This window comes from Pezoporus occidentalis, unplaced genomic scaffold (assembly GCF_034315485.1).
Source record: "Pezoporus occidentalis ecotype Australia unplaced genomic scaffold, CSIRO_AGI_Poc_V1 ctg114, whole genome shotgun sequence".
Lineage (NCBI taxonomy): Eukaryota > Metazoa > Chordata > Aves > Psittaciformes > Psittacidae > Pezoporus > Pezoporus occidentalis.
Genome location: NW_026912929.1, coordinates 154,138 through 168,860, shown reverse-complemented (window position 1 = coordinate 168,860; position 14,723 = coordinate 154,138). Strand labels below are relative to the sequence as shown.

The following is a 14,723-nucleotide window of genomic DNA, read 5'->3' as shown; positions in this document are numbered from 1 at the left end:
ATAGTTCAGGACAATGCTGAGACGAGTAATATTCATACTGACTGTGCGAGAACATTTGCACAGAACTTTAAAAGTAAACCTAATTAGAATTAAACCATAAGCAGAGGAGTCCTCAGTTACTCAGCAAATTAATGCCGAAGCAGATAGCAAGAATGGGACTGGATATGCATAAAAGAAGACAAGAGAATCTGCTTCTGATGAGAAAAGGAATTTGGAGGGATGTGTTGTTACTCATACATATTGCCAAATGCTGTGGGTTTTTATGTACCAGGATGTTAACAGAGATTGAGCATAATGAAGTGATTCTATCGATTTGCTGGACTATCAATGCATTTGCAATTTAGGACAGTAATGAAAGTGTACCTGCTGTGCTTATATGGCAGACTTTTAACACAAATGCCAAAATAAATACATTTCCTGAATCACAGCCATGTAATAGCAAACCATAGGCAGCACTGAACACAGGCCTCTGGAAAATGCTCGAATACCTGTGGAGGAAATATATGGTCCATTCTGCTAATATGCCATATATTAACTTGATTGCAAAATTGCAACAAGATTCAAGCTATGCTGCTGGTTTTGTGAAAATGTAATACTTGTACTTCTATCTCAATTTGTGCCAGCATTCAGTTGCTCAGAAATAATCACATTTGTACTATAAACTTCTTTATAGGTCAGTATAGGGCTACAAACAGTATCAATTAAAATATAGGACATTGGAAAATGTCCTGTATTGGAAAACTCTGATTCTCTTCCTTGAGCCACTATTAAGAGAAGTAAGTATATGGAACAAATTCTGTATTTCTTTTTATGGCAGGTATCTAGCTCTCACACATCAAACCAGAATAAATAATTGTACACAGACGAAGAATGTGGGATTTGAGGATATTTCTGAAGTAGAGAATCCCATTTTTACTACACCTAACTGGGAATCTTGATGCCCTTTCTGTTGCTTAGAGGATGTTAACTCTGTAAAATGAGTGCAGAGACCAGTCTCTGAGATGAGAGCTTTTTTTGTCTGTTTTTTTAAGGTTACACTCACCTCAGACCTTTCTTAAATGTATGGGATTGTCCTTCTTTATTTGAGGATACTTTTCACAGTAAAAGAGAGTATGTTCCAGGATATATTGCTAGACAGAAGTTAGTTAGAATTTCCTTTGTAGTGCAGAGAAGCATTATGTTGATGAAATTTAAAATAGTTTTGATAGAAACTATTAGAAATAGGAGAATTATTTCTAGCAAGTAAGAAATGGGAACAGTTGAGACGTGAAAAAAAACAAGGTATTTTCAAATAGAAGTCACTGGAAATTCCAAAAAAATCAAAGGAGAAAATAAGTAGGATGTGGGAATGTCTTATAAACAGAAGCTTAAGAGTTGGTTATTGTTCCCCACATGTAACCTTTGTTTTTCCAAGGTTTAAAAACTGACAGTTCTAATACTTTTCTGCATAAGTAACTTGCCAAAGGGCAATAATAACCTTTAATTCTCTCAACGCCTCTTTGACAACTAACATGAAAAAGGAGGCAGCTTGAACTGAAGAAGTTTGAGGTGGTTAAGGCAGTTATTCTTCAGACTTCTGTTTACTTTTCTAAACATGGCAATGAGACTCTCTCTCTCAAAAATAAAAAAAAGAACAACAAAAACCAGCAAAGGAAAGGAGTCAAGTTTCACTTCCCTGGAAGAAGCAAGGCAGCTGTTCTTGCTTCTAGTTAGTTGTACACAAACCTGCATGCTTTTGTGAACAAGGTTCTAGCTCTTTCTCATCAGCAGTCAAAGAAGAACAGATGTCAGAAAGACAATTTTTACATCAATGATGTTATTTTGTACTTTTGCCAGCTACGGCCCACAACATTACTTTGGGTACTATAGACAATAAATACCTATAAGTATCTTCTGGATAGGATTTTTGTACATAGTCCTGTAATTCCATCTGTGCCTTCTCCTGGAATTTTTCTATTTGGGTTGAACTGGTCAGACCAGGGTGATCTAAAGAAACAAAACATTTCTGTATGTCGATTGTTTCCCTATACATTATGAAATATATGTCGTTATAAGATTTTTGCATTTAATTTCATTTAAGTATTTCCCTTGTATTGTGATGTTTAATGTGTTAGCACTATAAAGGAAACCACTGAGTTGAGCATTCGTTTCCTGGCTTCGGAATCAGCTTGCTCATTTTTCTCTCTATAGTTGTGTGTATACACAAGAAAGTGGAAAGAGATTAAGCCTGTAGGTATGTACCAGGCTGTGACGCTCCTTGTTTATGCTGCTGTTTTAAATACGTTGCCTCTGACTTTGCCTAGGCTGATTGAGCAGTATCTCGGGTTGTTTTCTTGACAGATCAATTTGTTAACCTTCCTGAGTCTGTCTCATGTTTTAATTCCAGCTGGCTCAGCTCCTCAAAGACAGTCACATGATCAAAAGATCCCAGAAAATACCACATACCTGACTATGCCCAAGTATCTTCAGTGTTGTGTTCAAACTGCTCTTCCCTTGAACGGGACAGAGCTAGCTTGAGTTTGGAGAGCTTCTTGCTCCTCCAGCTTGAATAAAAACCCTAATAAACCCAACCCTAATGGTACAATCTGCAAAAAAGTTTCAAAAGCAAATTTCAGGACAGCAATACCTTCTTGTTAAAGCAAGCTGTAAGCTTTACTGCAAAGAGAAAAGTAATACCAACTAAAGAAACCCCACCAACCCGAAAAACCTCCAACCCCTGATTACAAGACACTCTTTTCCTTTTTATTTTGTTAAATTCAAAGTGATACACACCTTTGAATTAAAGTAAATAATTCACATTTCTGAGCAAGAATTTACCTTTTACTCAGTTCTAAATTAACCTTTGTGTGTCCTAGGAAAATTTTGCCACCTTTGATAAATATACTGTCACTTCCCATTTCTTTAATGTCCCCACCTTATCATTCCAGAAAATCCCAAGTGGCTTCTTTAAGTAAATCCTCTTATCTTATATACACTATTGATCATGCTTTAGTATTCTGCTGTAATTTCTGGGGGTAACAAATGGAGGACAACCTGTTTACATTTAGTTTTGGAGATGTTGTGGAAGTTCCATATAAAATACAGTTGTATTTCTCCTCCTATTTCAGCCATCCCTCTTAGAAGTGTATTAAAAAATGTTGAAATTGAAGCCAGTTTCTTTTTGTCACTGTAAGAATGTATTTCCTCTAATCCTTCCTGCCATTTACTTCACTAATATTGCTAGTACACATCCCAGATAGCTTACTACTCATAGACTCTCAGCTGAAGGTAGTTGAGAGTCTTGTCTTCTAAAGTGGGTGTACAGGAAACACCCGATATATTGGAACTGTAAATAACATGGATGTGTTGCTCCAAAGTTATTTTTAAAACACATACTGTTTGTGATAAATCATTATGGAACAACCATTTTACTTGCAGTTTGACAGATCAGACTCATAGCAAGACATTAACCTCATTAGAAAAACTGCTAAAACATTAGCATATGATTGTTTATGTTACTAAATATCTTACCAGGGCTAAAGAGGACTATAGCTTTAAGGTATGCATATTCATATCCATCAATATCAAGCTTGGCCATGCTGTTACAGAACTCCTGGAGTTTCCAGATGTGTTCCATGACTTGCTTTATTCTGTCTCCAGAAAGTTTATCTGCAAAAAAGATATTGCTTTCTATGTCATGTGAGCTCAAGTACATCTAATGTATTAACCAATATCCTTTTATAAAACAAGTGACATTTTACAGCATTTCGTGTCATTTGCTACCTTAAAACCACTCAACATGTAAGGATGACCTGAATGATCATGGAATTAAAGATTTACAAAGCTGAGTCAGGCACAGGGCTGGCAAACAGGATGTTAACTCTTTCACACGATTTTGCCAGTTTTGCATAATCTGCAACATGAGTCTAATTCCAGTGATGAACTGTTCTGAGCAGAGACTCAAATTACGGTGAATGATTCTACAAATGGCTGGAGGGATTCTGGGAAACAGAAGCACAAAACAAATGCTATCATGCATTCCTAATTTGAAATTCAAACATGAAGAATAAAAGCATAACCTACATGCCTAAAATTCATTAACTGTGATACAAGTGTTTAATTACTCAAGACAGATCAAGATACATGTGATGTAATGTTTTTATTTCTGTATTGAGAAATAATAGTGCAGGAATACTCTGGAAATGTCCACTTGAATTCCAGAGTTTCCAAATAGCTTCATCACTAATATACTTCCTAGATAAAGTTCTGAAATTTCCTCACTTTGTTTTGAATGTTAGAGTTATAATACATAATATAATGATAATTTTTCAAAATAGATAACAAATCAAACAAAAAAAAATAGATAAAAATAAATCACCAAGAACTCATGATAAAACAGATCCTCCTCTCCTTGTGGCAGGGCTCAGGAGCATGGTATGACTGCAAGTATGGCTTGAAGAACAAATGTCATTTTTTCATTCTTGAGACATGGGAACCAAAGTGAAGCCAGCTTAAGGCTGGAATAGCCCCATCACTTTCTCCTCCAAAACCCTCCGCTTGGGGTGTAGGTGGAACAGACAACTCTGAGATTATTAAAAGCCTCATTCTGTGCAGAACATAACAATGTGCATGTTTCCCTATTGGTCTTTGAAACTATTGCCTCTCTCTCGGTGCAGGAGAGGAGCATCAGTTTGTTGTACTTTGAGGGCTGTCCAGGCTCTCTTAAATTAAAAAAAAACACCAAAAACACACAGCTCCCAAACCACCCCCCCCCATATTCATTATGAAAGCACATTATCAATTTAAGAATCAATTTTCTAATTTACTTTATCATAATGAAGCCAATAAAGTAGATTAAACCAAACGTCCTTTACTGGGACTGAAGGGTATTTTTTGATTATCTACTTTTGCACATTTTATAGTTCTACAATGAAGTTTTACTCTCCTCAGTAAAAGCTTATTTTCCAATTTTCTGCTGTGTGCACAATAATGGCACCACCAAAATCATCAAACAAATTGGTACCCAATAGTATTCTGTAACTATTTTTAACTCACATTTAAATTTATCTAGCTTTCATGTAATATGCTGTGTTTGCAGAGTTTAAAGCTGCTAGTGCTGTTTTTTTTCCTCCTATTAAAAATGGAATGTTATTTTCATGTAATCAATCATAGTGCTTGGGAGCATCCTTAAAGAGAAAAGAACGAAAAAAAGCAACTATAAGAGGTTGTCATGCATTCCAGATACAGTCATCATTATCAACAGGCCAACACTGAATTAAAAATTAAAATCACATAAGTGTTAAAGAGCGTCAAGAAAATATGCTGTTTAATGCTTCAGAGGGTACTTCAGAATAAATTAGTCATTACTGCATTACAGCAGTATCCAAAACTATTATACCTGCAAGAATATTCTTGTTGCTCACACCATTGCATCCAACTGGGGAACAAGACAGGTCCACCACAGCAGCGACAGATGTTCCTTAGCTGCCTCCCAAGATGAGAACCAGCAGGCCAACCACCTCAAGGGTGTGTATGACCACAGTGGATCCTCTTGCACCCCTCCTGGGAAACCTGCATGCTCAGTAACCTCTCTGAATTGCCTGTACACCAATGCACGCAGAACGGGGAATAAACAGGAAGAATTAGAGAGCTGTGTACGAGCGCAGGGCCATGATCTCATGGTAACTGCAGAGACATGGTGGGATAGCTCGCATGACTGGAATGCTGTCTTAGATGGCTACATAGTACTTAGGAAAGACAGGCCAGCAAGGTGAGGTGGTGGAGTTGCTCTTTATGTAATAAAGCAACTGGAGTTACTGAGCTCTGCCTCAGGGTGGATGAAGAACAAGTTGAGCGCTTAGGGGTCAGAATTAAGCAGCAGGTTAAAATGGGTGGCACGTCTACTACAGGCCACCTAATTAGGAAGTTGATGAGGTCTTGTGCAGGCAGGTGGAAGGAGCCTCACAATCACAGGCTCTGGTTCTCATGGGGGACTGGGGGCATACCTCATCTCATGGGGGATACCTCCCTGGTATCTGCTGGAATGACAACACAGCTAAGTACACACAGTCCATGAGGTTCCTGCAAACCACTGATGATAATGTTTTAACACAGATGATGGAGAAGCCAACCAGGAGAGGTGTGCTGCTGGACCTTGTACTAACAAAGAAAGAAGGACTGGTTGGGGATATGAAGGTTGGGGGCAGCCTTGGCTGCAGTGACCATGAGATGGTGAAGTTCAGGATCCTGTGTGGAGGAGGCAGGGCAATAAGTAGGATTACAACCCTGGACTTCAGGAAAGCTAACAGTGGACTCTTCAAGGACCAACTTGGAGGAATACTATGGGTTAGGGCTCTAGAAGGTAAGGGAGTTCAAGAGAGCTAGTTAATATTTAAGCATCACTTCCTCAAAGCTCAAGATTGGGGCATCCTGTGGGTTACAAATCAAGCAAAGGGGGCAGGAGACTTGCATGAATGAGCAAGAAACTTCTGGCAGAAATCCTTCAGAAGGAAATCTATGGAATGTGGAAAAAGGGACAGGCCACTTGGGAGGAATATGGGAATGTTGTCACAGTATTCACAGATGTGACAAGGAAGACTAACATCCATCTGGAATTAAATCTGGGAAGGGATGTCAAGGACAACAAGGGCTTCTTCAAGGACCTCAGTAGCAAAAGGAAGACTAGGGAAAATGTGGGACTGCTGCTGAATGAGGTGAGTGCCATGGTGATGAAGGATACAGAGAAGGCGGAGTTATTGAATGCTGCCTTTGCTCAGGAATCCCATACCCTGGAAGCAAGACAGAAAGTCTGTAGAAAGGAAGACTTTCCCCTGGTCGAAGAGGACTGGAGATCATTTAGGCAAACCTGAGACCCACACATCCATGGGCCCTGATGGAAGGCACCCATGACTGCTGGGGAAGCTGGCAGACGTTATTGCTAAGCCACTATCCATCACCTTTGAATGGTTATGGAGAACATGATAGGTGCCTGGGGACTGGAGGAAAGCGTATGTCACTCCAGTCTTCAAAAAAGGCAAGAAGGAAAACCAAGGAAGCCTCAGGAAACCCAGGAAGGAGAAGAGTCAGCCTCACCTCCGTCCCTGGAAAGGTGATGGAACAGCTCAACGGAAGCTGTAGATCAACAGAGGAAAGGCAATTAACTATGCAAGAGAAGGCTTCTCCTTCCTCTGGATCTTGGGGAACAATTCTGCCACCAATTAGGAAACACATCATGAGACATGTTATACAAATGTCCCTCTAGTGTTGACAGCACTGAACACATGTAAGAATCACACACTGAAAACATACCTTCTTGTATGCTGTTCTGGAGATGGTTGACAATAGCTGCCAGGATAGTAGACAGACTCATCACCTGTGCACACTGTGCCAGGCCTAAGGTAAATAGCTCATTCCAGCAGGCACGCACAAGGCTTGTATTACAGTCCTGCCTACAAAAAACAGAATATCAGACAACTGTAGGTAGTTTTCATATCAGGTTAGTGCTACCCCATGTGTAATTATGTTAATAATAACAATAATAGGGATTAATGTATTGCAAACCACTTTACTGAAAGGCATATATTAGCATATCGCAAGTATTTCAAAATGCAAAAAGCAGAGATAGGCTAAGTACAGAAGACCATTTCAGGTTATCTGTAAAATGGGGCTCACCAGTTCTTTACCAAGATATATTTCTACAAATTAAATGCTTGCTTTTGATTTGGCTTTAGCTGCTGTAATTTCAGTAACATCAGATATTGTAGTTATCTTCTCCTCTGACATCTTCGATTTTAGTATTCAAAGAGGAGAATATTGCAGTCTTTGCACATTTTAAAGAATTCATTGAAATTAAACGTTATAATAATTTAAAAAATCAAAATAGCTGAAAAGTGTTCTGATCAGTGTTTAAAATTCATTAGGAAGCAAATCACTCAATGGAGTATGTACATTTACCCAAGAGCTTGAAATGCAGGTATGGACCTAGCCCAGTGCATAGAGAGGAAAAGTAGTCGTGATGCTGACTCACAGATGTAGTGTACATTAAGGTACTCCGGCATCGGACTGGGCATTGTCAGCTGCAAAAAATGAAAGTACAGCACAATATATACAGTTCAGACATAAACCCATTTTGATTATCGAGAAGTAATGAGAGAAGACATTCAGACTACTCTCACAGTCTGTCAGAGAAACAACTGTGCGACAAGAAACTGTCATGGGAAAACTGTATAACTAACTCACTACTGCTGGCAAGAAATGCAAAATGGGAATAGAAGACAAGAAGTTATGTGGGAGAGTGCTCAAATGTTTACTTTTAAAATGGTTTTATATTATTTTAATAATAAATCTATACATCTCATTGCTCTGTGAAGCGTTGGCCCTTTTCACAGTGCTGTAAAATACCCTTTATAACTTTTTAAAAAGAAGCAAAATAAAATCTAAAATCTAAGTCTCTCAAATGGGAAAGTCATGTAATAAGAATCTACAATCACAAAACACCATTAATGGCAATAAGGAGATTATGACAAAAGTTTGCCTACATTAAGTATCATGTATTTCAGTAACGATCTTTGTATCTCTTGAAACAGTGCAACTTTACTACAACAAGATGAGCACCCTTATTGTTTCTCACACATTGTTTAGTAAGGGGGCTATAGGGATGCTGGGGATGGACTCTTCATTAGGGACTCTAGTGACAGGACAAGGGGTAATGGGTTAAAACTTAAACAGGTGAAGTTTAGATTGGATATAAGGAAGAAGTTCTTTACTGTAAGGGTGGTGAGGCACCAGAATGGGTTGCCCAGGGAAGTTGTGAATGCTCCATCCCTGGTGGCGTTCAAGGCCAGGCTGGACAGAGCCTTGGGTGAGACAGTTTACTGGGAGGTGTCCCTGCCCATGGCAGGGGGGTTGGAACCAGATGATTTTAAGGTCCTTTCTAACCCTAACGATTCTATGATTCTATAATATGTGTGTATTTGTATTCAATTGAAGCTGAAGCAACACTAAAATGCAAGACCTTGTTCAGTGGTCTAACCAGAGCTAGATCTAAGAAGGCACTGTAACCTCTGTTTATATGAGGAGCCTTTTAGATGAAAGTTTTACACTACTTAGAATTACAAATGAATTAAGCAAGACATCAGGGATGATACAGAAAATTATTATCAACAGCACTGGAAAGTGAAATTACTTTTAAAGCATCCTCTTGTCTACGAAAAGGTCTTATGAAACAACACCTATCCTCTTTAGATACAGCATACGAGAGTGAAAATTGTATTAGAAGACACCAGATGTTACCTTAGATTATATTGCCAAAATTAAATATAAGAAATAAGAAAACAGTGACTTAATTTTGGGTTATGTCTTAAGTGTTAGTTTGTTTAGTAAGACATTTAAAGCACGTACCTTAAACGTGACATGTGTATCTGTAAGTAGGGGTCCTTCCACTTCAATAATTGGTGTTGACTGATCTCTACTGATTACATGAATATTCCCTCCTCCTGTAGGATCCATCCCATCTGCCAGGTTATGAGCTGCTGTACCGTCTGTGGTATTAAGTGCTTTAGCCAAAGTATCAAATGCCCTGAAAGAAAAAAAAAAGTAATAAACAATGAAAGAGTGCTTCCTTGTACCCCAAAATAACTGAGAGCAGTGGTCAAAATAAGTGCTATAAAGCATTCTCACCAAGAGGTAACCTATACAGAAACTGTCTGTGCTAAGATAGGGCCAGACTTTTCATTACAGTCTGGCCCTGCTGTACTGTTTGGACATTAACAAAAGGAATAGATCTATCTGTCCATATATAGCTGGTAAGAAATGTCTCCTGTAAGGGGGGGTACTTTTTACTGCTGTAAATCCTGCTCTGAATGTTTTATGCTAATATTTATACTAGTAAAGCAGTCTCTTGCACTTGCCATTCACTATCCCCTCCTCACCTTGAAATGTTTAACTGATTAAATGATGATTATAGACCAGATGCACTCAGAACACCCTGCAGTCCCTGTCCTTGATGTCCAATTTCTTGGAAGAGTGGAGAATAGAGTGGTTCTCTTCTATGCAACATGCCTGAATTTCCTTTCCCTTAAGATGAGGTGTGCCAGATGCTCCTGATCTCACAGTACAGACAGAGCCTTAGAAACCTTGACAGTAACAGAAGGGAGACTAGTCCCCTGGACAGCTTTATACTCAAATTGTAGCTGGCTGCTGCCGAAATAAAGCAGTGTACATTCCCTTTTTACGGTAACAAGAGCTTAGATTTAAAGAAGAATTTTGTGCTCCAGCTTCAGACCAGTGGACAGTATTATGGTATCATGCTGTTTTGCCAATATTTTGATCAAGATGTTATGGGGAGGGGTTTTTGGAATTTTTTTTTCTGTTTTAAAGGAAGAGTTCCAAGTGGCTGTAACTCCAAGCTGCAGTGTCAGGGATTTGTGAATACCTGTTCACTTACTTGAAGAGTTTAAATAAAAGACTCAAGAGCCTGAAGTTAAGGTCCTCTTAAAAAAACCTTCTGCTTGAGAAACAATGCACAGTTTTGAGGCCAAGTATTTTTCTTCTTTCACTATACTGCAGATCTATATTGTCCTTCAAACTCTCTCAAAAAAAACCCCAACTGTAAAAATCTCAATCTCTGCTGAAAATATTAAGATTCCATGTTCCTTTTTCCCGTTTAACTCATCAATAAAGAAGACTTCAAACTCTTTCTAAACATTAAAAATAAAATAAAAAAAATGTTTACTCATCTTAGTTCAACATTTTCCCCACATTACCAGCAGGTATTATGGCAGCACAATCTCAAAATGAAATCTGCAGTAATTCAGACCCCTAAAGAGGAGAGCTAAGGGCATTCTGCAAGAGAAGCTTCCATATCACAAGCCTATCAAATAAAACAGTACTGAAGTGTTGCTATTCCCAGAATCTCTCAAGGTCACAAACTAATCATTTATTATTTTTCTGAGTACGAGATCTGCTTTAGCTCCAGAACGTGACCATGATAACGCAGGGGACAGTTTTCCAAAGGAGGACAACAGCCAAACCTGGGTTTCTAAAGAATTGGTTTTGTGTTTCAAAGTAGGGGGCAATCTCTACTGTGGTTGGTGTCATGGTGCTCATTTACTTCAATGAATGTAAGTATACACCGTACAAAATAGAAATTGCTAAATAAGATGCAAATATAAATGCATACCGTGTAATCTCACTTGCAGATTGCTCTTCTTGTTGAACTTCAGAAGTATCTCCATTATTTAGTGACTCACTGAGATTAGCAAGAGACGTTACAACATTTGCTAATGTTCCTAAAGCACCCTGGCTTGTTTCACCCTAAAAAGGAAAAACCATATTAGTACATCAAAGTTATATAAGGTATCACACATAAATTTTGCCCATTTTTAATCTTTCTGTTCTTTTTCCTTTATGTACCTTTTCTTTCCCCCTGAACACCTAAAGGAAGAACAATTGCTCACAATGATCTTTAAACCCTTTTGTAATCATCAGTCCTAGCCTCAGCTGACATACCATGTGGGGAACTATATGTGGCTGACCTGCAGAAATATGCCCATGAAAAGAAAACCTGTTCCTGTTAATCAGCTGATTACCTCCTTTTGTACACATCTTCATACTTATCCCAACTTTTATCTTCCCTGGAGCAAGAATTATTTGTCTCTATGTACATAGCTATAGTAATCCATAATCTGAACAAATTCATATATATGTTTGGAACTTAACTGAAAGAATAATACCTTGGAGTCAGCAGCTAGGAGGACCGTACCATCATCCCTGATCAAAGGCTGCTGAATATTCACAAGCATTCCTGGATCAAGAAGACCTGCTGACCTGTTCAAAAGCATAAGGCATCTGACAGTCAATAGCATTTTACATTAACAACAAGAATATGTAACAACCTATGTCAGAATAAAAGGGATTACCATCTTTTTTAACAATTTAATGAAATTCAGAGTTTATTCATCCAGACTTAAGCCTTTCTGAAACAGTTTCCAAAAAGAAGCTTGAAAGACAAAGACTAGAATGTTTCCCTTTCCTCTGCAAAAGCAATGACAACTTCCCAAATAGATATCCTCTCATTTGCTTGTTAAGAAATAAGTTACGCTGACATAAAAACTTATGTCAAGAAAATGTACTTTATATTCGAAGATACAGTCATAAACAGTCATGTAATCAAGGTCTGCATAAAACTTCTGCTGCCTTTACTTCTGTTACTTTTTGACCAAACATCCCTTCCTGCTGCTCCGTCTAACTTCGGGACGGAGAGGAAAGTCTCTGAAGTCAGCAAGGATAAGTTTATTTGTTACTCATATAATACTCCAAGTCTGCATAACCCAATACAAATGCAGGCATGACAGGTTCAGGCTGCAGGGAGTTTATAGTTTAAGGGGTGTGACACTAACAACTAACATTGTGAACTACCACAGGCAGCAAATCATCATGTGTTATGTGAATCTGAATCTTACACAAATAATAAGAGTCACACTCAATGTCTCTAATATTGTTTATAGGACTGTAAGGGATCTGTAGCACAAGGAAATCTCAAAGAAGCAAATGTGTCTGTGAGCAGTACTTTTGAACAATCTGACTTGCAAACAAGAACACTGAAAAACAGTTCTACAGGAAATTTGCAGCCCAATCTTCCTAACAAATGGCAGTGTCATTTGTTCAACAAAAGATATATATATATATATAAACTGAATACTGAGATCTGGTGTCTTCAGGTGGCTATTATCCACTCATAAACTAGTTTCTAAACCATGGTATTTAACCTTGAATTCTTTTTTATTCTAGTCAGAAAAAGACAAATCTTGCTTCTATTTATTATGATATGTATTTCCACAACCAGCGCCTATGGAGACAACTGAGAGCAGAGGAACTGTCTTGCAGTATCTTCTATACAGTAAAATGAAGCTGCTGTTACTGAAATTGGTCTCTTGGGACCTGAATCTCAAGAGTCAGTCACTGCAATCTGTTTTTTAGATCTTTAGGAGAAGGAAGACAGAGTTTGCCATTTGTAGAACTGATTTCAGAGCAGTGAGAACCTGAATGCATCACACACTAAACCTACATGCTTTTTGCTTGAATCTCACATATCTGCCATACCTGTGCTTTGACCTGGCTGGACAACAGCCAGCTCTAAACTGAAAACCACCCCTGTACTCAGACATGAAAACCTTCATGAGAAGCAGAACAGTCTAGGTTGGTGTTGGTAATGGGAATAGATATTTGTGAAATGGAGCTCTTTTCTGTCCAATCCTTAGAGCAGGGCAGGGAGGAGTACAGGTGGGCCTGCAAGGTCATATGCACACAAACCTTAAACTAGATCCATGACACTGAGGTACTCACCGCGTCCCATCTTTATCTGCCACAAATGTTGGAGTTGCTATTAGTGGGCTTCGAAGATCTTTCCTGATATAGATTTTCTCAGTGGAAGCCGCACAGTTGGTTGGTTTTTCACGCTGCACATCAAAAGGCTTTCTTTCACTTTGAACAGCTACATAAAGACAGAAACAGGCTGATTTGAAAGGAAATAATTCAACTGCAAAATGCAACACGAAAGTAAAACTCTCACAGTAGAATTTCAGCTTGCACAGTTATGATTGTGTATCAGCTCAGTGCCAAACTGGAAATACGAAGATCAAAGAAACACAGGCTCCAATTTTACTATACCTATGATTATGTACATTTTTAACTAAGGAAGTCCCAGGTCAATCATTTGCTTTAGGTTTTGCTGAACTGGAGTCAAAGCTTGCTATTTCATTGGCATTGAATGAGATAGAACATTCCAAAAAGTGTGTTTTCAAATCATTTATTTATTTTTACAGGTAAACCTGTACCTAAATGTTAGGTAGATGCAGTCACACTCTGGATGACTTAGGACAATGTAAACCCAGAATTAACCTCCCCCATAAAAGTCAAGACAGGCAAGCTACATGAGTGATGCAAGTTAATTCCATTGGAGATGAGCCTCTCCATGATAGGAAAACCACTCCCACCCACTCGTTCCAGGGAAAACTGTTCCAAAACCAGCCTCTGCAGAAATTAAAATATTTCTACTTGACAACTGGAAAGAAATAAGCTCAGTCTCCATTACGCCAAGCAAGTGCAGCAAATCTTGTCATGAAAATAGTAAGAAACTGTAACTTTGTAATGTCAAAGGAAGTGAAAAATGCATCTTTAGAATATTAAGGTATTGTTATTAAACAGTTTACAGAAAGTTATCTGGAATCTAAGTGGCTGCACTTTACAAACTCCTCCATAGCTTGGCATAACATTCAACTGCATCAATTTTTCATTGAAAAAATGAGGATAATAACATGAATAAAACACTATGAAGATAATATAAAGAATTTTTAAATGTGTTCTAATAATATTCTCACAACACTTTGCCAATGTAAGGCATAATATAAATGGAGACAGTATTTCTGCACTATTCGTTGTACCAATTTATCATACAGCAGTTATTGTTCTAGAAGATTAACATTAGTAACAAGCAAACAAAAGAATTCAATCCTCCCCCACAGCCCTTTTGAATGTAACAGTAAAATACATGGATATGTCTCTCTCTGACCTCATAACCAGCAAGCATTATTTAGTTCCAGATTTTATTTTTGTTAATCCTGTTATTGTCAGCAAAATCTAGGGGCTTAAACAGAGGTATATTCATTTTGTTGGCTTGGTAGATACATAAATATTAATCAGCAATCTGACCCAAACCCCAGTGAAGTCAGTGAGCATATATTCTA

General features: G+C 38.2%; 1 protein-coding gene across 6 annotated transcripts in view; it reads right to left on the bottom strand.

Annotated features, from left to right (window-relative positions):
- The window catches only part of NR2C2 (nuclear receptor subfamily 2 group C member 2), a 32,355-nt gene that overhangs the window by 891 nt on the left and 16,741 nt on the right, over positions 1-14,723 (bottom strand). For 5 of the 6 annotated variants that reach the window (XM_062635969.1, XM_062635981.1, XM_062635960.1 and 2 more), the window contains 8 exons: positions 13,324-13,471; positions 11,712-11,805; positions 11,159-11,292; positions 9,379-9,556; positions 7,933-8,054; positions 7,288-7,427; positions 3,511-3,648; positions 1,881-1,986 (listed from right to left, as the gene is read on the bottom strand). In XM_062635969.1, the coding sequence (XP_062491953.1) occupies positions 1,881-1,986; positions 3,511-3,648; positions 7,288-7,427; positions 7,933-8,054; positions 9,379-9,556; positions 11,159-11,292; positions 11,712-11,805; positions 13,324-13,471 (1,060 nt within the window). The remainder of the gene's footprint in view (positions 1-1,880; positions 1,987-3,510; positions 3,649-7,287; positions 7,428-7,932; positions 8,055-9,378; positions 9,557-11,158; positions 11,293-11,711; positions 11,806-13,323; positions 13,472-14,723) is intronic. The other variant, XM_062635988.1, reaches the window with a different exon arrangement.